General features: G+C 38.3%; 1 protein-coding gene across 1 annotated transcript in view; it reads left to right on the plus strand.

Annotated features, from left to right (window-relative positions):
• The first annotated feature begins 657 nt into the window (after window positions 1-657).
• Window positions 658-26,987, plus strand: part of znhit6 (zinc finger HIT-type containing 6) — a 62,038-nt gene continuing 35,708 nt past the window's right edge. The window contains exons 1-5 of the mRNA XM_061884054.1: window positions 658-717; window positions 8,492-8,733; window positions 15,496-15,561; window positions 21,520-21,626; window positions 21,713-21,795. Coding sequence (XP_061740038.1) covers window positions 658-717; window positions 8,492-8,733; window positions 15,496-15,561; window positions 21,520-21,626; window positions 21,713-21,795 — 558 coding nt within the window. The remainder of the gene's footprint in view (window positions 718-8,491; window positions 8,734-15,495; window positions 15,562-21,519; window positions 21,627-21,712; window positions 21,796-26,987) is intronic.

The following is a 26,987-nucleotide window of genomic DNA, read 5'->3' on the forward strand; positions in this document are numbered from 1 at the left end:
TTACACACATAGCCTCACAACCCAAAAGACGACGCCGAGAGAGGTCTCCCCACGTTGAGCTGCCGTCTACCGTCGTGTAGATCTACCAGACCTACTCAACTGCTGTTTCATATATCCAAAGCTATCATTACTTGAGATCAACCTATATACTCGATGTTATATAACTTCTCTTACTTGTTTTCAGCATAACTATTGGTGTCGCTACAGTAAGTGAAAAGTTTGATGTTTAACCCCGTTTAGTTACCTAAATTACTCTGATTTTGATAGACGAAAGGTAGGATGTTACACCCAGCAGTATTCCCTGACAGATTGGTACTTAGGCTTGTTCTAATGTCCTTGTGCCTCAGTCCTCCCTTCCTGACGACAGTGACTGACAAGTGTCTTAAAACATAAGGAGGACTTGAAATAGACTTGATCAAGGGGGACAGCAAGACTTTTTTTTTTTATCAGTGCAGTGTGATTGATAGCGAGGGACATAGTAGCTATTACCGTGGTAGTAACCTAAATTTTTGATACGACGCAACTCTGAGCTATTAGTGTCGGAAGCAGAATACATACTTTAGGGTGTGGTGACCCTGGTGAAAGCAGGTAACCCACTACACCGGGCATTGGAATCCCACTGGCCCCCAGTATTACATCAAAACTACTCGGGAAGGGATGACCTTCCAGAGGAACTGTGATCGTTCCCAGAACCCCATCGCCCTAACAAACGCCAATGTGGGTGTCATGCCCAATTTGCCCAGTCCGTTTTATGTTGTGTTAGGGGTTGACCAGACTGGTAAAGAATCTAAAGGGATTATCAAAATTAATGTCCTCGAGAGGGCGCCAAAGTATGGGTGATTGTGTTGCTTGTTCCGCTGGAAGTCCTTTTTCCCGCACTTACCCCGCCCCTTTTAGGTTGACTGACAAATGGCCCAAACTGGCTTATCTCCTTGTTTTCTGAAACCACGCTGCCAGGGTGCAATTTGTTGGCTAGAGTGTACCCTCCTGTTGACAATTTCATCCGATTTCTTCCCCTTGTGGCCCCAAAAATGAATTACACGTGTTTTCAATTCACAGGACCCTCTTCGGCTCCCAACAAATTGGGTGACATTGACCCTTCCTGGTGCACCACACTGATAGATGGCTCCAAAATAGACCCTTGGGCAAGGGCTGACATATTCTGGTATTGTGGGGAACACAGATTGTACATTTGAATCCCGACGTCAGCCGTTGGGCATTGTGCTATGGTTAGACTGGTGACCCCACTCACCCCGGTGGGTACCAAATTAACACCCCCTGTAACTCCTGTTTCATCGGCCTCTTTAACTTCCTGCCGACGCCGTCATGTTCAATCTAGGAGGAGTGTAAGGGGCTCCTTTGATTTGATGAGAAACCCTGGTGGTGTTTGCTTTCAGGTAAAAGGGCAACCAAGAGGGGTCCCAAGACAATATAAATTGTGGTGTGATTCCTGTGCAGGTTTTGAGGACCTTCCTAACTTTGGTGCTATTTTCCCTGTGACTGCTACTAAAAATGTAGAACAAATTAACTATGTTTTTTATAATCTGTTAAGATTGACCAACCTGACTCGTGACGCTGTTGAGAGACTTGCTGAGCAACTTGCCCCGACCTCCCTCAGGCCATCCAGTTAGGCAAAGTGGTGACTTTTGAGAATGGCTAGCTTCCCTTTCTTGACGAGGACTCCCTCCCTCTATCCAAATCCCAAATGTGACTATTATTTTATTTTAGTGTGAGCTTGCTAAGACTTTGATGTGAAGTAGGTGCTTTAGAAGTATTGTAGTTGTGTTGGGAGATCTTTTTTAGAAGATCTGAAGGGGGACTGTTGGATTTGGTTGTCCTTGTATTTCCTAGTCAGATTTTAGAACAGCTAAAGTGTGAGTCTTTTACATAGACCTTGAATTTGGAATGTTGGAATGAAGACATAACTATCTGTTATCTCAACTGTCCAAAGTAGGGAGGAGAAGAAGAGGGGCGGGTGAGAGTAAGTGAGGAGGGAGAAACTGCCATTTTAGGATTAGATCAATTTGGACCGAGCTTTGAAAGGTTGTATCTAGATTGATCTCCCAAGGCGCTTTGGTAATAAAATAGCAAAATGAGCAACCTCTGTCTCTGATTGATTTAAAACCAGCTTATGTGTCATCAAAGAACCTGGGGGCGTTGACCGAAGGAAGAACAGGTCTAAAACACAACATAACTTGCTAATTCTTATTTTTACACTTTTTTTTCCAAATTCCATTGTATGTTATACTCTTCTGGCACCACCAAATGGCAGTATAAGTGTCCACATAAGCGGCCATAGACCCCAATTCAGTAGTGTACACAATTTTGGGAATAAGAGCTAAAAGGTGATGTCCATGCATGTGGCCACTAAGCCTTTAGAGCAGGGGTCTCAAACTCACTTTACCTGGGGGCCACTGGAAGGAGAGTCTGGGTGAGGCTGGGCTGCAAGAAAAGATTTCCTAAAAATGTTTTTGCATACTCCTCAGCATGTCTAGTTGTATAATGACGTTTCAGAGATTATCCCAACTTTCTCTCTGCAAATAAGACATGTCGGGGTGTCCCTGTGCTCAACAAAGAAATATTGCATCTCCCACTTTTCCTGGAATTGACTTTGCTCATCATTAACCCTTCACTTCACTGCAGGCTTTGAAAAAGACATGTTTGGGTTTGTGTGATATATTTGTATTCAACCGACGCATGGAGAATAATGTTATATCCGCAATGTGTGTTATTCCGCTTTTACTCCGTACAGCAGGGGTCACCAACACGGTGCCCGCGGGCCCAGGTAGCCCGTAAGGACCAGATGAGTAGCCCGCTGGCCTGTTCTAACAATAGCTCAAATAGCAGCACATACCAGTGAGCTGCCTCTATTTTTTCAATTTTATTTAGCTGGTGTCGCTTTGCTCGACATTTTTAATTCTAAGAGAGACAAAACTCAAATAGAATTTGAAAATCCAAGAAAATATTTTACAGACTTGGTCTTCACTTGTTTAAATAAAATAATTTATTTTTTTACATTGCTTCTTATAACTTTCAGAATGACAATTTTAGACAAAAAATACAACCTTAAAAATTATTTTAGGATTTTCGAACACATGTACCTTCTTACCTTTTAAATTCCTTCCTCTTCTTTCCTGACAATTTAAATTGATGTTCAAGTATATAAAAAAAAAATTATTGTAAAGAATAATAAATACATTTTAATTTAATTCTTCATTTTAGCTTCTGTTTTTTCGACAAAGAATATTTGTGAAATATTTCTTCAAACTTATTATGATTAAAATTAAAAGAAAATATTCTGGCAAATCTAGAGAATCTGTAGAATCAAATATAAATTGTATTTCAAAGTATTGTGAATTTATTTAAAATTTTTGTTCTGGAAAATCTAGAAGAAATAATGATTTGTCTTTGTTAGAAATATAGCTTGGTCCAATTTGTTATATATTCTAACAAGGTGCAGATTGGATTTTAACCTATTTAAAACATGTCAACAAAAATATATATTTATTGTGAGAAATCATTACGATGATCAGTGTTTCCACAAAGATAAATATCATTAACTATTAATAATAACATACAGTTAAAGGTAAATTGAGCAATTTGGCTATTTCTGGCAATTTATTTAAGTGTGTATCAAACTGGTAGCCCTTCGCATTAATCAGTACCCAAGAAGTACCTCTTGGTTTCAAAAAGGTTGGTGACCCCTGCCCTACAGCAACTCGGCAGTCGGCGGATAATAGCCAGGAAAGAACCGGGATAGCGAGCGCAAAAAGTGGCGGGTCCCGGAGTGTTATTCGGCGTCATATAATGTAGTGTTCATCGTTTGAGGAAATGCAAAATAACAATAAAAACAAAAAATCTAATAACATTTTGAATTGGTCCAGGTTATCGGGGATTGTTATTACTGTCGGACAGGTGTCGCAGTGTGACTGCAGCCAGGCACATGAGAAAACCCTTGTCTCCGTGGCAACGTCTCTGTCGCTTTCACTCACTTGCCGCTTTTCCACTAACGCAGGGGTAGGCAACCCAGAACGTTGAAAGAGCCATTTTGGACCCAAATAACACAACGCTGTCAAACGCCATTCATATAAAACTTGCGGGCCGCACTAACATTAAACTTTCATATTAAGGTGGGGGCCGCAAAATAACGTCTACGGGCCCCATGTCTGAGACCCCTGCTTTAGCGGGCATGTAAACTTTTGACCACGACTGTACATGTGATTTCTTACATTTTTATTTTTAATACATTTGCAAACATTTCTAAATAAAAACAACTGTTTGTATATTGTCGTTAATGGTTATTGTGTTCACAATTTTGAGGACAAAAATGAATTTATTCCATTTAGGAATAAGGCTGTAGCATAAAATTTGGACAAACTGAAGTGTTGTAAATACTTTCCGGATGCACTTTATGTGTGCAGTGATCACATGTTTCATCACTTTTGTCTCTACAAAGCAGATCAGTTGTGTCCAAACTTTTTCCCTCCAAAGGAATGAAAAATTATATTTTTTCATTTCTATCTGTTTTACAAATACTATATATTTTAGGAAAAAGCTTGGATATTTGTATTAACATGTTTCTCGAATACAAGCGGCCAAAATGAGTTTCCTCCGCCAGGTGGCGGGGCTCTCCCTTAGAGATAGGGTGAGAAGCTCTGCCACCTGGGAGGAGCTCAAAGTAAAGCCGCTGCTCCTCCACATGGAGAGAAGCCAGATGAGGTGGCTCGGGCATCTGGTCAGGATGCCACCCGAACGCCTCCCTAGGGAGGTGTTTAGGGCACGTCCAACCGGTAGGAGGCCACGGGGAAGACCCAGGACACGTTAGGAAGACTATGTCTGTCGGCTGGCCTGGGAACGCCTCGGGATCCCCCGGGAAGAGCTGGACGAAGTTGCTCGGGAGAGGGAAGTCTGGGCTTCCCTGTTAGGCTGCTGTCCCCACGACCCGACCTCGGATAAGCCGAAGAAGAATGATGGATGGATGGATGGATGTTTCTCTATACATTGTAATCAATGTCCTTCACATTTTTTGTGGGTTTTTCTTGTTTTTTTTTATTGAGATTGAGACTTTTATTTGTATATTGCACAGTACAGTACATATTCCGTATAATTGACCACTTAAAGGCCTACTGAAACCCACTACTACCGACCACGCAGTCTGATAGTTTATATATCAATGATGAAATATTAACATTGCAACACATGCCAATACGGCCTTTTTAGTTTAGTAAATTGCAATTATAAATTTCCCACGAGTTTCTTGTTGAAAACGTCGCGGAATGATGACAAGTTCGCGTGACGTCCCGGACTGTCAGGAAATATTAGCACTGCACCACTAGCGGCTAAAAGTCGTCTGCTTTAATGGCATAATTACACGTATTTTGGACATCTGTTTTACTGAATCTTTTGCAATTTGTTCATTTAATAATGGAGACTATAAAGAACAATGCTGTCGGTGGAAAGCGGTGGATTGCAGCTGTCTTTAGCACCGAGACACAGTTGGTTTTTCTTTGTTTGTTGTGAAGCAGAGCGGTCAAGCGAACATGTTTTCTCCATGTCAACCAGCATGTTTTTGGATGGAGAAATTGTGATATATATCTTACCGGAGACATCAGTGGATTATTCGTCGTCCTACAGCAGCTGTTTAAAAGGCAGCTGTGAGCCTGGCTCCTCAGCTTCTCTCTGAGACACTGCGTGTTCACCGCAGCCATCCGACCTCGAGGTATGACTTTACAATCTTTAAAATCTCACAAAAACACTATTAAAACAATAAGCAGATAAGGGATCTTCCAGAATTATCCTAGTAACTGTGTCTAATTACATCTGAAACGCTCACACTGCCGCCGCCCGGAGCCGTCGCTTTTTTTTTCTTTCTAGTCCTTCACTATCAATATCCTTATTCACGAATCTTTCGTCCTCGCTCAAATTAATGGGGAAATTGTCGCTTTCTCGGTCTGAATTTCTATCACTGCTGGTGGCTCCCATTAAAAACAATGTGAATATGTGTGGAGCCCTGCAACTCGTGACGTCACGCGCACATACTTCCGCTACAGGCAGGGCTTTTCTATTAGCGACCAAAAGTTGCGAACTTTATCGTCGATGTTCTCCACTAAAACCTTTCAGCAAAAATATGGCAATATCTCGAAAAGATCAAGTATGACACATAAAAAGGACCTGGTATTCCCGTTTAAAGGCCTACTGAAATTAGATTTTCTTATTTAAACGGGGATAGCAGGTCCATTCTATGTGTCATACTTGATCATTTCGCGATATTGCCATATTTTTGCTGAAAGAATTTAGTAGAGAACATCCACGAAAAAGTTTGCAACTTTAGGTGCTCAGAGAAATGCCCTGCCTCTACCGGAAGTCGCAGACGATGACGTCACACGTGTGGGGGATCCTCACATATTCACATTGTTTTTAATGGGAGCCTCCAACAAAAAGTGCTATTCGGACCGAGAAAACGACAATTTCCCCATTAATTTCAGCGAGGATGAAAGATTCGTGTTTGAGGATATTGATAGCGATGGACTACACAAAAAATAAAATAAAAAAACGCGATTGCATTGGGACAGATTCCATCAATCAATCAGCCAATCAATCAATGTTTACTTATATAGCCCTAAATTACTAGTGTCTCAAAGGGCTGCACTAACCACAACACAAACTACTACGACATCCTCGGTAGGCCCACATAAGGGCAAGGAAAACTCACACCCAGTGGGACGTTGGTGACAATAATGACTATGAGAACCTTGGAGAGAACCTTGGAGAGGATGTTTTTACTAGGATAATTATGGGAAATCCCTTATTTTTCTATTGTGTTGCTAGTGTTTTAGTGAGTTTAACAGTACCTGATAGTCGGAGGTGTTTGTCCACGGGTGTGTTGATCCGCAGTGTCTCAGGGGAATCGACGGCAGCTGTACGGATGGCACAAGCTCAGCTGATATCCGGTAAGAGGTGACTTTTTAACCACAATTTCCTCACCGAAACCTGCTGGTTGACATGTGGTCGGGATCCATGTTCGCTTGACCGCGCTCTGATCCATAGTGAAGTTTCACCTCCAGGAATTTTAAACAAGGAATCACAGTGTGTTTGTGTGGCTAAAGGCTAAAGCTTCCTAACTCCATCTTTCTTCTGTGACTTCTCCAATATTAATTGAACAAATTGCAAAAGATTCAGCAACACAGATGTCCAAAATACTGTATAATTATGCCATTAAAGCAGACGACTTTTAGCTGTCTGTGTGCGCAGCGCTCATTCTTCCTAAAAACCTGTGACGTCTTGCGTGCACGTCATCATTACACAACGTTTCCAAGACGAGACTCCTGGAAAATTTAAAATTGCAATTTAGTAACCTAAAAAGGCCGTATTGGCATGTGTTGCAATGTTAATATTTCATCATTGATGTATAAACTATCCGACTGCGTGGTGGGTAGTAGTGGCTTTCAGTAGGCCTTTAAATAAGAAAATCTAATTTCAGTAGGCCTTTAAATGGTAACACCCGAATACGTTTTTCCACTTGTTTAAGTCGGGGTCCACGTTAATCAATTCATGGTTATTGTTATTGTATTCATACAATGAGCCACGGAACACATTTTTATTATTATAAACAAACAAAAAAAGACCAAACCAGTCAAGATGTCATTAGGTTGAGTGTTTACTCATGAGGACCTTACATAAGGGCTTCACATGAAGGTGGAAGGGCTTCACGGTGGGAGAGGGGTTAGTGCGTCTGCCTCACAATACGAAGGTCCTGCAGTCCTGGGTTCAATTCCAGGCTGAGGATCTTTCTGTGTGGAGTTTACATGTTCTCCCCGTGAATGCGTGGGTTCCCTCCGGGTACTCCGGCTTCCTCCCACTTCCAAAGACATGCACCTGGGGATAGGTTGATTGGCAACACTAAATGGTCCCTAGTGTGTGAATGTGAGTGTGAATGTTGTCTGTCTATCTGTGTTGGCCCTGCGATGAGGTGGCGACTTGTCCAGGGTGTACCCCGCCTTCCGCCCGATCGTAGCTGAGATAGGCGCCAGCGCCCCCCGCGACCCCGAAAGGGAATAAGCGGTAGGAAATGGATGGATGGATGGATGAAGGTGGAAGAGGGGTTAGTGCGTCTGCCGCACAATACGAAGGTCCTGAGTAGTTAGGGTTCAATCCCGGGCTCGGGATCTTTCTGTGTGGAGTTTGCATGTTCTCCCCGTGAATGCGTGGGTTCCCTCCGGGTACTCCGGCTTCCTCCCACTTCCAAAGACATGCACCTGGGGATGGGTTGATTGGCAACACTAAATGGTCCCTTGTGTGTGAATGTGAGTGTGAATGTTGTCTGTCTATCTGTGTTGGCCCTGTGATGAGGTGGCGACTTGTCCAGGTTGTACACCGGCTTCCACCCGATTGTGCCTGAGATAGGCACCATGCCCCCCGCGACCCCAAAGGGAATAAGCGGCAAAAAATGGATGGCTGGACCTTACATAATAAGATGTAATTGCATATCCAGACACTGAGGAGCGCTAAAGAGCAGTTCAAACCGGAACTCGCAGCCAGGAAATTCCCGCATGGTCACTGGTGGAAGAAGAAAAAGAAGAAGGTTTGTTTTGAAGCGTGGCTGCTCGCTTCTGCAATGTGCTCCACATGTTCCATCCCGACAAACATCATCATGTCGCCACCGGAGACATCTGTGCACTGCGGTAGTGATGGCGAAGAGTCGAAGGGGACGAAAAGAAAGGTTTCTCTCTCCAAGTAAGTGTTCGGAAGTCAAACTCAGACCATACGCAGATATCAAGTTCACATAGAGTTTATTTGTAATAATGTAGTTATTAATATGATATCACCGAACTCTCAATATTCGTGTCGTTCACAAACTAGACTATAAAGTTATTTTATATAAACACAACACGTTCCTGTACCGTTGCTCTTCCGGTGACACCGACTTGAAACACTGCCTTGTAATATTTGGTCCACCCAGACTCTAGCACCCCCCGCCGCCCAATAAGGGACAAACGGTAGTAAATGGAAGGATGTTGCCAAAATCGTTTTTGTATGTCTATAATATCTGGAAAAATTACATTGTGACGAATACCCAAAACTACAACTAAAGTAAGAGGGATTTCTTCTCAACTCTCTGTCATACTTGCCAACCTTGAGACCTCCGATTTCGGGGGTTTGGGGGGCGTGGTTAAGAGTCAAGTATTTCATATATATATATATATATATATATATATATACATATATATATATAGATAGATGGGGTGTTAATTAATATAAAACCTCTCCTCACTCCTGTGCTTACCAAAGGCATGCGGTAAGAGTAAGCATGTGCTAATTATTTTAAAACCTCTTCTCACTCCGGCACTTACCAAAGGTATGCAGTAAATATTTGAGTGTGATGTAAGCTTGGACCTTAAATCCTACTGAATAGCTCTAAATCTTCTTCCCTTAATGCGATTTCAAATTACTGGTATTGAAATAAGCCTCCTCCATTTTGAAAATGATGACAGGGCAAGTGTCACTCATGACATCACGAGTTTGACCAGGCGGTAATACTAAGCATGCGCTAATTATTTTGGGAAGCAAGTTTGACCCGGCATTAATTCAAGGCAGGCGCATACTATATGCCCTGCGGCAATTCAAGGTAATAGGGTATATATACAGTATATATGTATATATATATATATATATATATATATATATATATATATATATATATATATATATATATATATATATAAGAAATACTTATATACTTATGAGAAATACTTGACTTTCAGTGAATTCTAGCTATACATATATTTATATATATATATATGTATATATTTATTTATTTATTTATTTTTATTTTATTATATATATATATATATATATATATATATATATATATATAATAAAATAAAAATAAATAAATAAATAAATATATACATATATATATATATATATATATAAATATATGTATATATTTATATATATATGTATATATATATATATATATATATATATATATATATATATATATATATATATATATATATATATATATATATATATATATATGTATATATATTAGGGCTGCAACTACTGATTAATTTGATATTCGATTAATATGTCGATTAATAATCGGATAAAAGAGAAAAACTACATTTCTATCCTTTTCAATACTTTATTTAAAAAAACAGAATACTGGCACCATGTCCTTTCGGCTTGCCAAATAAAACAAGGCAAGTGTCACAAAAATTTTATTTTTTTAATAAAGTGCACCATTGTCCTGCACAATAGCAATAATTTTGCTTAGGGGAATTTCAAACCTGGCTATTACCTATTCCAACCATTCTGCAATGTTGGATGCTGAATGTCTTTCCTCTAGTGGCATGGTCGTAAGGCAGATTGACTTCATGTTCCATTCGTCTCCAATGTAGTAGCGGCATGTATTGCCAAGATAGTTTACACTTGTCCACACATCAGTAGTGAGAGCAAGTTTGCTCTGGGTGGCTTATATGTCAGTCTACAACTGCATGGAATGTCCGCTCGTACTTCCTCTCCATCAGTTTGGTAAAATGGTTCCTCGAGGGAAGAGTGTAACCAGGGTTGAGGACGTGAATCATTTGTCTAAAACCTTCATCCTCCACCATTGATAGTCGCCTCATGTCTACATTCTATGTGTCTACATTAAAACATTCTTGTTCATACTGCATTTATATATGCTCATTTTAAACTTAAATGCAGAGAAGGAAACCACAACTAAGTCAATTGACAAAAACTGTGTTTATTAAACAGTTTTTAAGCTGTGGCACAAACATTCATGTCATTTCCAAAACAGAAAGTGCAAGATTGTCAGAGACATTTTAAAACAAGCTATTTGTGCAATTTTGTGCATGATGTCACTAAGATGACATTTCAAAACAACACTAAAATAAAGTGCACCTTTTGCACAGAACGCCACTACAATAGTTTAAAACAAATAGTGCTCTTTTGTGCATGATGTCACAAGATATTTAAATAACTGTCAAATAAAAATGAGCTGCATGATAGGAAATCAAATAGTGTTCATCCTTCTCTATGTGGTAGATTACTGCGGACATTATTTTCTTTTGTTGTTGACTATTTTTTTCATACGGTGTTGATCTGGAAATGTTTGCCTCGGCATTTTGATGTTTTGGGCGTGTGGCACCAAACGGAGATGTTGACATGCAGTCTCAAGCACTCTTCATTCTGTAGCAGGGGACTTTTCAAATGATGCTACATATTTGCAGTAATACTACTTTTTGTAGCAACGCTTTTGCCCCACACTTCACAAATTACGGTTGTCTGTTCGACATATTCCCACTTGAAACCAAACCACCGCCAGACGATGGACTCCCTGCTGTTTTTATTGGGTATTAAGTCTTCCTTCATTTGTTACCAGATTTGCACCGTATTTCTCTTGTATTACCACTCGCACGGCTCCCCTAGCATCACAGCTAACGTTACCCATGCTGCTACTTCTCTGCTCCGCGAGGGCGTATACGTACAGTATGTGACGTACGTAAAAAGGTGAGCTTGCTGTCTGTGAGAAGGAGAGATAGGAAAGAGTGAAGAAGAGCCTGTAGTGTAATTCCCACAGTTAAAAGCAACTGCGTGAGAACGTATACTCGAATATCGTGATATAGTCATTTTCTATATTGCACAGAGACAAACCCACGATATATCGATATATCGTCCAGCCCTACTTAGGCCCCTTCTACGCTAAGCCGGATGAAGCTATCCAGGTTAAATCCCACCTAACCTTATCCGTGTCCACACACACAACAATGCCACCGTTTATGACCTCTGCCCCCTCTGTCCGCCGGCGCCATGCGACCAAGTACGCTTTTTTTTTACTGTTTACTTTAAACACAATCGTCTTGAGATGAACTTCAGATCCATCTGTCAATTATAACTTTTGTTGTTGTTTGTTTTTTGTTTGTTCTTATTAGGCCCTTCTTTAGAAAAAAAAAACATCTTTGTTTTTTATATGGCAAACACAAAATATGCAACATTTTCCCCAAAAATATCTCAAAGTGGAATATTTCATGTGACATTGATTTTGATTATTATTATTTTTTTAAAGAAAATACCCGCCTGCATGGCAGCTTTTGTGTTATTAGAGTAAACATTGCAACATTTTCTTGTCACATTTCACCTGTTTACTCTTTTATACCACTTTTTCTGTTTCTTTTTTTAATCGTATTTTTAGAAAGTGCTTAGGGCCGTTAAAAAATTACCCGCGGGCCTCAAATGGCCCCCCGGGCCGCACTTTGGTCACCCCTGGATTAGACATGGCCTAAATGTTGTCATCATCACAATTGCAATAAACAGAGCTTTTAGCTTTGGGTCACAACAGATATGTGAAATTATCTAATGTTTTTAACCTTATTTAACCATAGAACATGAAGTTATTGACTGGTTGGTTTCAATTTGTGCTCATGTGCATGTATTACCACACATGGGTTATTTAAAAAAAAAAATCATGGCGTTTCCTGGCTCATTTTATGTATGCGCTGCTTTAGAATCAGAATCTGATTCTGATTTACAAGATTATATACACGTCATTGTACGTTAAGCACATTCCTTCTCAAATAGTGGGGCGCGAGTGACCTCGGGGAACATGTTTTTTTTTTTTTGCCGTTCCTGAATATGATGAAGAGTATGTAGCGCTTGGCTTCACTGTAACCACGGTGGGAGATGAGGAAAGACCGGTGTGTTGTTTCCTTTAATGTTAATAAGTTTAGAATATTATGCAGAGGTATAGTTAAATAAATTTTATAGACAAATTATACTATCTGTAATCACGGTGAAAAGTGGGGGGGGCACAAAATATTTTCTTCTTTGTAGGTGGGGCATAACAGATGATATTTGAGAAGCAGTGGTATAGCACATCACTATAATGATGAACAGATGCGTTATAATGCACGACCAAGTCAGCTGTGGTTTGTGTGTATCAATAAGTTAGGACGCCATGATTTTGTTGGACAACAGAGTTGGAAGACAAGCTATACGCACAGTCCCGTTATAATGTGTTTGATGGCTAGGATAAACACACCAAAGCTATAAAAAAAAAATAACTGTTGCTAAATGTTTATTTCAATTGTTCCGGGCTACCACAAATACATGAATGTATGGGAAACACTAACAGATTTAAAGTAAATGTATTAAATAAATGACACACCCGTTGAGAAGGTTGCCGTTCAGCTCCTTGTTAGGGAACAAACGTATTTAAACAGTTTGTCATGCATGGGAAACCTATGATGATTTTTCTCTATTTTACAATGTTGGATGCTCGTGTTAAACAATGCCATAGTGTCAAATCATAAGGTTCATACATTTCGGCGTTAGCCTGCACAAAGTTTTGGATAACTCTGAACGCTGTGTTTTGCAGTCTTTTTTTAACAGTAGTGTCAGTGTGATGTGACAGTGTGGTGGACGTACTTATGTGGGCATTTAGGATACATGCTGTCGGCCAGCCTTCACCCACTCTGCTTCAGGCGGTTAGACTGATGGCGACATTCCTTTTGTCTAATGCCCTCCTGTCTGTTTTGGTGTCTATAAAATACATATTCCTGTATATTTGTCCACAACATTGTATACGGGATTGTTTTGTCAATATAGGCCACTACGAAATTGGACTAACCGTTAAACTCCAACATGCGATATGCAGTGAGTGTTATTAATGCTGGTAAAAACTGTTTTTTATAATGCCGGTTAGGCAGGTGTACCTAATGCTATGACCAGCTGAATTTATATACTGTTTATGAAATTCATTTTCGACCGTGTCTGGAAAAAACAATAGCAGTGATGTTTGTCGTCAATTTACACCAAAGGATTTACACAAAGCATGTTAGATGACAACGAAGTGTGTTAAATGTACAAACCCCGTTTCCATATGGGTTGCGTCATATAAACGTAATTCAATGATTTGCAAATCATTTTCAACCCATATTCAGTTCAATATGCTACAAAGACAACATGTTTAAAGTTCAAACAGATAATCGTTTTTTTGCAAATAATCATAACTTTAGAATTTGAAGCCAGCAACACGTGACAAAGAAGTTGGGAAAGGTGGCAATAAATACTGATAAAGTTGACCAATGCTCATCAAACACTCATTTGGAACATCCCACAGGTATGCAGGCTAATTGGGAACAGTTGGGTGCCATGATTGGGTATAAAAGCAGCTTCCATGAAATGCTAAGTAATTCACAAACAAGGATGGAGCGAGGGTCACCACTTTGTAAGCAAATTGTCAAACAGTTTTAGAACATTTCTCAATGAGCTATTGCAAGAAATTTAGGGATTTTACCATCTACGGTCTGTAAAATCATCAAAAAGTTCAGAGAATCTGGAGAAATCACTGCACATAAGCGATGATGTTACGAACTTTTGATCCCTCAGGCGGTACAGCATCAAAAACTGACATCAGTGTGTAAAGGATATCACCACATGAGCTCAGGAACACTTCATAAAACAACTGTCAGTAACTACAGTTGGTCGCTACATCTGTAAGTGCAAGTTAAAACTCTACTAAGCAAAGCCAAACCCATTTATCAACAATATCCTGAAAGGCCGCCGGCTTGGCTGGGCCTGAGCTCACCTAAGATGGACTGATGCAAAGTGGAAAGGTGTTCTGTGGTCTGACGAGTCCACATTTCAAATTATATCTGGAAACAGAGGACGTGGTGTCCTCCAGAACAAAGAGGAAAATAACCATTCGGGTTGTTATAGGCACAAAGTTCAAAAGCCAGCTTTTGTGATGGTATGGGGGTGTATTAGTGCCCAAGGCATGGGTAACTTACACATCTGTGAAGGCACCATTAATGCTGAAAGGTCCATAGAGGTTTTGGAGCAACATATGTTGTCATCCAAGCAACGTTATCATGGACGCCCCTGCTTATTTCAGCAAGACAATGCCACACTACGTGTTACAACAGCGTGGCGTCGTAGTTAAAGTGTCCGGGTACCACACTGGCCTGCCTGCAGTCCAGACCTGTTTCCCACTAAAAATTTTGAAGCCTAAAATACGACAGCAGAGAACCCGGACTGTTGAACAATTTAAGCTGTACACCAAGCAAGAATGGGAAAGAATTCCACCTGAAAAGCTTCAAAAATGTGTCTCCTCAGTTCCCAAACGTTTATTGAGTGTTGTTAAAAGAAAAGGTGATGTAACACAGTGGTGAACATGCCCTTTCACAACTACTTTGGCACGTGTTGCAGCCATGAAATTCTCAGTTAATTATTATTTGCAAAAAAAAAAAAAAAAGTTTATGTGTTTGAACATCAAATATCTTGTATTTGTAGTGCATTCAATTGAATATGGGTTGAAAATGATTTGCAAATCATTGTATTCCGTTTATATTTACATCTAACACAATTTACCAACTCATGGAACCGGGTTTTGTAGATCAAAATCATCCTAGGTTCCCTTTAAGTAGAGGTTGTAGTGCATTTTAGGTTTATCACCTTATTGTGTTTAACTATCTCTTGTTTTGCCAACAGTTGTGGTGTTTGTGGCACAGAGGAGGCCAAGTACAAGTGTCCTGCCTGTTTCACGCATTCTTGCAGGTAAGAACATGGACATACTAGCCTGCACTACATACTTAGAGAGCGGAGTAACTTCCAATGTAAGACTTTAAAAACTGTGCCACATGGAAGAACCGTGAGGGTGCACATGTCCACAATTTAATAGGTAATGAGTGGTTTTGACCTTGGGCAAAATCACTTCATGTTTGATTTTTTTTTTCATGCTAAAGTGACCACATACACATGTTCCGAATCCTTGTCCTTGACTCAACTTGTCCAGTTTCCGGTTACCAAGCCAAGTCTTGAAAGCCAATACTTGTGGTTTGAGCTACTGTCATCCTGTGTTTTTTCCTCAATCAGAGTGTGATCATGAATCAGGAGGAAAAAATCTAACTCAGTGCTGTAGATCCAATTGTCACATCCGTCTTGAGTAACTTGAAATTTTTTTTGTTGAATTAAGTAAAGAGTTAAGTCATCTTAAATATACCCAAAGCATTGTTGATAAATTAATATATGCTAAACATTCACATATTTTTGTTACAGGCAACAAAGCTACTTTGTATCATATCTAATCTAAAATATATTACATTTTGACTGCCACAAACCTTTATTGATCCCCAAGAGAAATTGTATAAAATTAGAAAATATGACTAAAACACACCATTAATGCTGAAAGGTACATACAGGTTTTGGAACAACATATGCTGCCATCTAAGCGCCATCTTTTTCATGGACGCCCCTGCTTATTTCAGCAAGACAATGCCAAGCCACATTCAGCACGTGTTACAACAGCGTGGCTTCGTAAAAGAAGAGTGCGGGTACTTTCCTGGCCCGCCTGCAGTCCAGACCTGTCTCCCATGGAAAATGTGTGGCGCATTATGATGTGTAAAATACGAGAGCGGAGACCCCGGACTGTTGAAGGACTGAAGCTCTACATAAAACAAGAATGGGAAAGAATTCCACTTTCAAAGCTTCAACAATTAGTTTCCTCAGTTCCCAAACGTTTATTGAGTGTTGTTAAAAGAAAAGGTGATGTAACACAGTGGTGAACATGCCCTTTCCCAACTACTTTTGCACCTGTTGCAGCCATGAAATTCTAAGTTAATTATTATTTTCAAAAGGAGGATAGAGTTTGTGAGTTTGAACATCAGGTGTCTTGTTTTTGTGGTGCATTCAATTGGGTGTGGGTTGGGGGGGATTTGCAGATCATTGTATTCCGTTTATATTTACATCTAACACAATTTCCCAACTCATATGGAACCGAGTTTGTATTTACTTATTTGTTTTTAATTGGTTTTTAATCTTCATTATTTACTTCGTCGGTATAGCTCGGTCGGTGAAGTGGCTGTGCCAGCAACTTGAGGGTTCCAGGTTCGATTCCCGCTTCCGCCATCCGAGTCAATGCCGTTGTGTCCTTGGGCAAGACACTTTACCCACCTGCTCCCAGTGCCACCCACACTGGTTTAAATGTAACTTAGATATTGGGTTTCACTATGTAAAGCGCTTTGAGTCACTAGAGAAAAGCGCTATATAAATATAATTCACTTCACTTCACTTCTTAAAAACACTAAAAAAAGTAATAAAATAAATAATGATAAAAACTACCAACTATGCAGATGTAATAGCACATAATAAAAACAATAGAATGGGTAGACTATAACATACAAAAAATTAAACAGGGTTCACACACACTTTCAAATCAGGCAAAGAAACTTAATTACAAATAGATAAAGAATGAATATGAATAAAAGTAAATACAACTTAAATTTGTACATTATGCTAAGGAAAGTGCGGTAGAATTGGACAGGTGGTAGCATGAATAAACCAGAATCATCTACTACAGAACTGTGTTATATTCTTATTCTTTTTATTACTTTGCCAAATAAAACATTTTTGAGGGCATAAGACTACTTGAAAATGTACCTTGTTCTTAAAAAAATATACCTAAGGTTTTTTAATTATTATTTTTTATTTTCATTTTTCCAAGATGGCGCCGTTGTTGTGGCTGCTGTTGGCAGGAGCTCTGTGCTCTGGTGTCATCCTTTTGTGTTTCCCTCTTGTTTTCATGTGTTATTATATATATAATTACATATATATATATATATATATATATATATATATATATATATATATATATATATATATTTTTTTTTTTTTTTTTTTTTTTGTGCCTTTGGGACTGTGTGACAAGGGGGGGCACAGGCTGCAGAGCTGGCACTGACTGCCGGGACGGACAAACTTCATAGTGTCTTGGCTGAATGAGCAGGTATCGGACAACTCAGTTTTCTTGGACATATCTTCGCTCATCCATGCGGACTGGACACTGGCCGAGAGTTTGTTGGCGGCCGATAGTGGAGTCTGCTCTTTTGGTTGCTTTGTTGGGTCTGCTCCTGTCTCAGGCCATACTCTCTCCACCCCCAGCAGGCGTGGAACACCGCAGAGACCACCGCAGTGTATATATTTATTTTACTTTTCTATGTAGAAGTGGCTGGTTGTATCTGCTTTAATGTCTTTCATTTCCTTTGCTTTCTTTGAGGTTTGATATTTCCCTCTTACACACATGTAACAGGACCCCCCCCCGTCAGGGATCCTGTTCTGTCTCCCTGTAATGTTTGTCTGATCTTGAATGGGATTGTGCTAAAATGTTAATTTTCCTGAAGGAACTCTCCTGAAGGAATAAATAAAGTACTATCTATCTATCTATCTATCTATCTATCTATCTATCTATTGATTGATTGATACTTTTATTAGTAGATTGCACAGTTCAGTACATATTCCGTACAATTGACCACTAAATAGTAACACCCGAATAAGTTTTTCAAATTGTTTAAGTCGGGGTCCACGTTAATCAATTCATGGTACAAATAAATACTATCAACATAATACAGTCATCACACAAGTTAATCATTATAGTATGTACATTGAATTATTTACATTATTTACAATCCGGGGGGTGGGATGAGGAGCTTTGGTTGATATCAGTACTTCAGTCATCAACAATTGCATCAACAGAGAAATGTGGACATTGAAACAGTGTAGGTCTTATTTAGTAGGATATGTACAGCCAGCAGAGAACATAGTGAGTTCAGATAGCATAAGAACAAGTATATACATTAGAAGTACATTTGAGTTGTGTATAATCCGGTGAGATGGGATGTGAATGGAGGAGGGTATTAGTAAAGTGTTGAAGTTGCCTGGAGGTGTTGTTTTAGAGCGGTTTTGAAGGAGGATAGAGATGCACTTACTTTTATCTATTTACTCTATCTATCTATCTATTTATCTATCTATCTACCTATCTACCTATCTACCTACCTACCTACCCACCCATCCATCCATCCATCATGTCAGGACGTACGATTTACATACCTAACTTGTAAATAAAAGTCTGCTTACAGCGGAGCCAATGGGAGGTCCTCTATTCCGTCCATAAAACCCAAAAACGCATCCAAAAAGCGCCAACAATACTCTATATTTATCTTTCCTGACTTGAATATTAACCAATTATTAGTGATATTGTTATTATAAGCGCTGTCGCAGACCAACTATTTATAGCGGCGCCGTGATCACGACCTTGTGTGCCAATGTTAGCATGGACTGATGAGCTGCTTGCTCGTCGTCTTCCTCGTCAAACTTTGTTGTAGATCATAAATCATGATTAGTCTCACCTGGATAGCAGAAGAACAAGAACATATTCCGACAAGTTGGTACACTGTGACAGCCAATTTCGACCTTACAATTGCGAGAACTACATGACAAGATGCTTGGTTCTACCTCCCTTTTATTAATTAATTACCTAATTAATTTTAAGTATTTTTTCATGTAAATGGGAATATATGAACATCCTACCAGTCGGCATCCTAATGACAGCAGATATTATACAGTAAGTATAATATCTGCAGTAAGCAGAAATCATTGGAGTTGAACGGAAAAGCAAATGTTGCGATACGTTTTTGAAATGAATGCGCTGCGTATGCTTAAAATGAGCAAAATATGTAAATATTAAATATTATTTAAAATGTGCTTGTTACTACATTACATATATACTAACACCATGTGTACAAAACCCTAATGGAGGTGTTTGGATGTTTTTTAAGGGCTTTATTGGCAGAATAGAGCGGTTCCAATTGGCTTCATTGTAAGCTGACTTGATTTACTATTTAGAATGCAAAAACAAAAGTATGTATATATATATATATATATATATATATATATATATATATATATATATATATATATATACATACATACACAAACCCTGTGTCCAAATGAGTTGGGAAATTGTGTTAGATGTAAATATAAACGGAATACAATGATTTGCAACCCATATTCCGTTGAATATGCTACAAAGACAACATATTTGATGTTCAAACTGTAAACTTTTTTTTTGCAAATCATTAAATTTAGAATTTGATGCCAGCAACACGTAAGAAAGAAGTTGGGAAAGGTGGCAATAAATACTGATAAAGTTGAGGAATGCTCAACGGTTTGTACATACATACACATATATATACATGTGTGTGTGTGTATATATTTATATATATATATATATACATATATATATATATACACGAGGGGTTAGTGTCTGCTTCACAATACGAAGGTCCTGAGTAGTCCTGGGTTCAATCCCGGGCTCGGGATCTTTCTGTGTGGAGTTTGCATGTTCTCCCCGTGAATGCGTGGTTTCCTCCAAAGACATGCACCTGGGGATAGGTTGATTGACAATATCAAATTGGCCCTAGTGTGTGAATGTGAGTGTGAATGTTGTCTGTCTATCTGTGTTGGCCCTGCGATGAGGTGGCGACTTGTCCAGGGTGTAACCCGCCTTCCGCACGATTGTAGCTGAAATAACCACAAGCGACCCCAAGGGGAATAAGCGGTAGAAAATGTGTATATATATATATATATATATATATATATATATATATATATATATATATATATATATATAAGCTGTATATCTGTCGCTATGTCTTTCATAATGATTGTGATTGTGAAGGATAGGCTACTTGTAAAAAAAAGTGCAGGTCCCCTTTAGGGTGAATAGAAGTTCATATAAATGTCTGCTATGTTTCTGGGATGGTTTTACGTAACTCCATTGAGTGTAAACGTTGTGTTCCATCTGGGCCTGAACGAGCCAGGTGTAACTTATCATTTTAAAACAAATGGCGCCTCTTTTTTTTAATTTAAGCAAATATAAAAAAGGCCAAAGGTATGTCATGCATGTGATAAAAAAAAGAGTGTTTCCACTGTTGCTTAACACAATATTTAAGACTGACACACAGCCATGTATTTGTAGTCACTGACACTTTCTTTTGATTCCTGGCCTGCAATAACATGCCACTAGAAGTAGAAACAATCTGCGGTCTATTCCTCGAGTTCTGTTGATGTTGAACATTTAGCACCTAATCCTAAAAATCCGCTCGCATATTGAAAGTTAGGCTGAAATTGTTTGGCACCAGAGGATGCCCTTCCCCTACTCTTACGGACACCTGCTGTTGAAGGCATCAGTCAGCATTTGTTTTGCATAGATTCTTTAGATTCAGTGTTATTCCTTCTCTGGCCAAATACCTGTCTCTCATCAGTGAAATTGGCAGTAGCAACGCATGGCATGTTTTTTTTTGTACTTACACCTTTACATGCCTGTTTGCACAGTCAAACACATTTCTGTTACGTAATGCTGACCCTTTCAAAATATTTTCTCCCTCAGGGTTTGGACTAGGTCGGCAGCTATTGATTAGCTTAGTAATCGAGTAATCCATCTATTAGTTTGCATGATTAATTGAGTGATCTAATAAAACACTTCACAGCCTAAGTGCTACTGTTAATATCTTGCCTCGTTTTCATGAAGCCAATAACATGTTTTGTCGGATGCCAAGTCTTTCGTACTTGACATTCATTCTGGTGTACATTTTTCTCTGGGAAGTTTTGTGAAAAAGCTATAATACAACAAAAAATAAATGATTTTACTTATTGACTTTTCCCTTTTTCCTTGTCTTTAAGTTTGATTTGTGTGAAGAAACACAAGGAAAAATCCAAATGCACTGGTGTTAGAAACAAAACAGCTTTCGTGACCCTCTCTCATTTTGATGAAATGGCACTTCTCAGTGGTAAGTATGTTGTTGTTTTTACAGTGATAAAAAAAAGTAATATTTTTCTGCTGTATGTGTATTTAATGTTCAACTTTTATTTGTAGACTACAGATTTCTGGAGGATACAGGAAGGTTTGCTGATGGTGCCCACAGAGATCTCATTCGTGTTCCTCGTGCTTCTTGGAAAGTGAGTCTTCTTTGTTTAACTTAAAGGGGCCCTTTTGTGCAAAACTCACTTTTTTCCCTTTTGGTACCTGCTGTTGTGTATTTGAGTTTGAGTTTATTTCGAACATGCATACACTTACAATATGATACATCACAATTTCCAGTTTCTCTTTTTAACATTTTCGAAAAAAAGGAATAAGAAGAAGCAATCCTACCCCCTTTTCCATTACATAGCAATTGCTAACACTTTTTTTTACTTCCTGTTCTCAATGTATTCACAATATACACCATAAATAATATTAGAAAAAAAATAAATAGATAATTAGTGAAGTGAGTTGTATTTCATATGTAAGTTCACAATGTTTATCATGGGTCTTCTTCTTCTTCTGTACTTGGTATAAACTTTTGAGTTTCAACAGTTTCTTGAAATTGGATCATATTCGTACACTAATGGTTTCAAATGGTGTACATGCATACAATAGTTTTATATTACATTTTCGTTGAGAAAAAATGTTGTACATTCTTGGGTAGCAGTTTATAGTTTGCTTTTTGCATATTTTGGCTGTTTGCAAATTTACTATATCATGGATTTTCAGTATTTTTGATTCAATAAATAAAGGGTTTGTTTGTTCTCGATATCCAACATTATGTAGGATTCTAACTGATCTTTTTGTAACATGGTTAGTGACTGAAGCGTATCTTTGTAGTTATTGTGCAGAAATATGGGAAAATACCTCAGTTTTGTTAACACAAGAATATGAAGTGATTTTTGGTCCAATACATTTTAGCTTTATTTATTATTGATGTATTTCTTGCCACCTTATGTTATATATTTTTTTATGAGATTTCCAGTTCATTTTATCATCAGTCATTACACCTAGAAATTTGATTTCATATACTCTTTCAATTTCTATTCCGTTTATTTGTATTTGTGTTTGACTTTCACTTCTACTGTTACAGAATAACATTATTTTAGTTTTACTGAGGTTTAAGGATAGTGTTTTTGTCAAACCATCTCTTTAATTTATTAATTTCTTCTGTTATTATTTGTATTATTTTCTGTGTGTTCGCTCCTAAAAAAAACGCTGTTGTATCGTACAGGAATAATACTAACTGTAAGTCTTTTGTATCTTTACCTATGTCCTTTATATAAAGACAGAACAATTTGGTGTATTGCTTCCTGTTGATTAAGTAGCTTCTAATCCAGTTAAAAACCAACCGCCTGATGCCATACCGTTCTAATTTTGTAATTAGAAAATTGTGATTAATTGTGTCAAATGCTTTAGTTAAATCCATAAACACTGCTGCTAAACACTGTTTATCATCTATTGCATTGGTAATTTCCTCTGTTATTTCGATTAAAGCCATCTGAGTTGAAATTAGCTCTGTATCCATATTGGTTCTCAGTGAGTATTATATGTTTGTTTATGAAACTCTCCAATCTGTTTTTGAACAGTTTTTCAATGATTTAAGATAATCGTGGAAATTAAGGAACAGGTCTATAATTTGAAAATTGGTGTTCGTCTCCAGTCTCATAAATCGGTACAACTTTAGCTATTTTCATTTTGTTTGGGAATTTGCCTGTTTTAAATGATAGATTACTGATATACAATAATGGTCCTGAGATATTTTTGAAACCTTTATTATTGTTTCCATATGAAGTGCATTACAATCGATTGAAGTCTTGGATTAACATTTTTTTCCCATTTTTAACTATTTCCTCTTGTGTCACTTGTGTGAGGAACATTTAGCTGGGATATCTACCCATGATGTCATTGAAGTCCTCAGTTGAAACTGTGTCTGGAATCTTTTCCTCCAATTTGGGTCCAATATTTACAAATTAATTATTTAAGCTTTTAACTACCTCCTTGTCATTATTTATGTTTCCGTCTGAGAAGTATTGGGGGTTAACCTTCTTAGTGCCTTTTTTAATAATAGTTTTAAGGATGCCCCATGTTGCTCTCATATTGTTTCTGTTGCTCTCTAATTATTGACTGTGGTATTCTTTTTTACACATTCGTAGTATGGTAGTTAGATTATTTTTATACTTTTTGTATTAATTTTCTGCTTTTGTAGTTCTTTGTGTTATAATTTTTGTTATGATATATTCTTATTACATGCATTTTTTAATGTTTTTTGTCTGCCATGGTTGATTGTTCTTTCTCTGCTTCTACAGAATTGTTTCCACGTACAATGTTCGTCATAAACTATTATGAACGTGTTCAAAAAACTACCAAATGGTTCATCAACATTTTTTTCATTGTATACATTGTCCCAATTTTGCTTTTCTTGCTCATTTTTGAAAGCAATCATACTCTTTTCTTGGCGTAGTCTTCGAAATGTATTTTTTTCATCCATGTAGCTCTTCTTGTAGTTTACATCATATATTGTGAAAACTGGCAGATGATCACTAATGTAAACCACTTGTACTGTTATCACAATCATTGGTAAAGATATTATCAATACGTGTGGCACAGTGTCCTGTGATTCTGCTTGGCTTTGTGATGTTAGGATATCAACTGATGCTTTACATTGTATCAATGATGACTTGCGACACTTTTAACTTGTTTATTTCAACTATTTCGTACATTGCACCATTCAGAGATAAATTTGAGGTGTCAGACTGTGAAGTTATATCACCCTTGTCATCAGAAGTACTTTAAAACAGCTTCAAACTCTCACAGTGGCTTCTGGTTTGAATTGCATTGGGGGCCGTTGGCTTGAGGCTATCTGCTCTTCCAACTCGCCTTATTTCACCGAAATCAATTTCCACATCAATTTGCAAAACCTGTGATGCTTTTCGCATTGATGACGTCGCCGGAAAATGCATAGACTGTATACATTTACCCAAAGCGCTTTGCATGAGTCCGACATTTTAGTCAATAGGCTCCTTCTTTTTTACTATCCTCTTGTTGTGGGCCAGACTGGCTCAAACATGCGCATGCATCCTACACTGTTGCCATTTCTAACTAAGTTATAGTTCTGATATCTGTCTGTAGACTTTCTATGGAAGCGCTAAAACAGCAACAAAGATGGCAGGGATAAGACGCTGTGGAAGTGGAGGCACGTAAATAAGACCGTCCACAAAATGGAACATTTTGTCAGAAAACCACTTGAAAACTGTCTGTAAATAATAATCGATGCAAAATTTGGACCAAAGAACCACCATTAGATGTTATGTAGACCACAAGGAAGTGTTGTACGTAAAGCTGGCAGCTGATTTTATAGCAGAGCCACTTTCATTTATTTTTAATCTGTCAGTTAAAAACAAAGACATTCCATCAGATTGGAAATCTGCTTTTGTCCTCCCTTTATTAAAGGGAGATGATCCTGCAGTTCTTTGTAATTATAGGCCAATATGTATGTGTCTTATAAAAAATTCCGGAATCCCTTGTCTGTGATCAGTTGAAAGAGTTCCTCTCTTCAAATTCAATTATTTGTAAGTATTAATCAGGCTTCAGGAACCAGCACATCACCATTACTGCTACAAAGAAGGTGGTAAATAACATCATTATAGCGCTTAAAAAAACAGTACTGTGCCTAATTTTTTATTGATCTCTCCATAGCGTTTCACAAAGTAGTCCACGCTATTTTAAAACGCAGGCTGTTTCTCATTGGACTGTCAGAACATACGGTCGCTTGGTTTTCAAAATATTTAGAAAACAGGACCCAGTGTATTAAATATGAGAGCTTTTCTTCAGAATTTGTCAATTTTCATACAGTGGTGCCTCAAGGATCTGTATTGGGGCCCTTCTTATTTATCTTATACATCAATGAACTCTGACAACATTTCTCTGATGCTAATATGCATTACTATGCTGACGATACAATTATGTATTGCTCTGGATCATCTGTTGAACAAGCTACTAATTCACTGCATAAAGCTCTTGTCGTTGTGCAAAATTCCCTTATTGATTTAATACAGTTCTCAATGCTGACAAGACAAAACTTATGCTTTTTTCCTAACATAGGAGGGTGCCTCAAACTCCGCCCTGGTAGTGTCCACTCTTGAAGGGAATGTCATGGAAGTGGTGCATGAATATAAATACCTTAGTGTTTTATTTGATGACTCTCTCCCTTTTAAACCTTTTATTGATCAACTGGTGAAGACTTATTTTGAAATATTTTTGTTTTAAATTTTCCCTGTATGTTTTCCATGAATGTTAATGTCTCTAATATACATTAAACGCCTACTGAAACCCACTACTACCCACCACACAGTCCGATAGTTTATACATCAATGATGAAATATTAACATTGCAACACATGCCAATACGGCCTTTTTAGTTTACTAAATTGCAATTTTAAATTTCCCGGGAGTTTCTTCTTGAAAACGTTGCGTAATGATGACGTGTACGCGTGACGTCACGGACTGTTAGGAAATATGAGCTAAAAGTCGTCTGCTTTAACCGCATAATTACACAGAATTTTGGACATCTGTGTTGCTGAATCTTTTGCAATTTGTTCATTAATATTCGAGAAGTCGAAGTAGAAAGATGGAGTTGGGAAGCTTTAGCCTTTAGCCACACAAACACACTGATTCCTTGTTTAAAATTCCCAGAGGTGAAACTTTACAACGAATCTCAGCGGTCAAGCGAACATGCACCCCGACCGAATGTCAACTAGCAGGTTTCGGTGAGAAAATTATGGTAAAAAGTCGCTTCTTATCGGAGATCAGCTGCGCTTGCACCGTTAATAAAGCTGCCGTCGACTTCCCTGATACACTGCCGTCAAGACACCCGTGGACACACCCCTCCGACTATCAGGTACTGTTAAACTCACTAAAACACTAGCAACACAATAGAAAGATAAGGGATTTCCCAGAATTATCCTAGTAAATATGTCTAAAAACATCTAAATCTGTCCCAATGCAATCGCGTATTTTTTTTTTACTTTTTTTTTTTTTTATTACCGTATTTCTAGTCCGTCGCTATTAATATCCTCAAACACAAATCTTTCATCCTTGCTCAAATTAATGGGGAAATTGTCATTTTCTCGGTCCGAATAGCTCTTTTTGTTGGAGGCTCCCAATAAAAACAATGTGAGGATGTGAGGAGCCATCAACAGGTGACGTCAACGTCTGCGACTTCCGGTAAAGGCAGGGGTTTTCTGTTAGCTACCAAAAGTTGCAAACTTTATCGTGGATGTTCTCTACTAAATCCTTTCAGCAAAAATATGGCAATATTGCGAAATGATCAAGTATGACGCATAGAA

Source organism: Nerophis ophidion, linkage group LG22 (assembly GCF_033978795.1).
Source record: "Nerophis ophidion isolate RoL-2023_Sa linkage group LG22, RoL_Noph_v1.0, whole genome shotgun sequence".
Classification (NCBI taxonomy): Eukaryota; Metazoa; Chordata; class Actinopteri; order Syngnathiformes; family Syngnathidae; genus Nerophis; species Nerophis ophidion.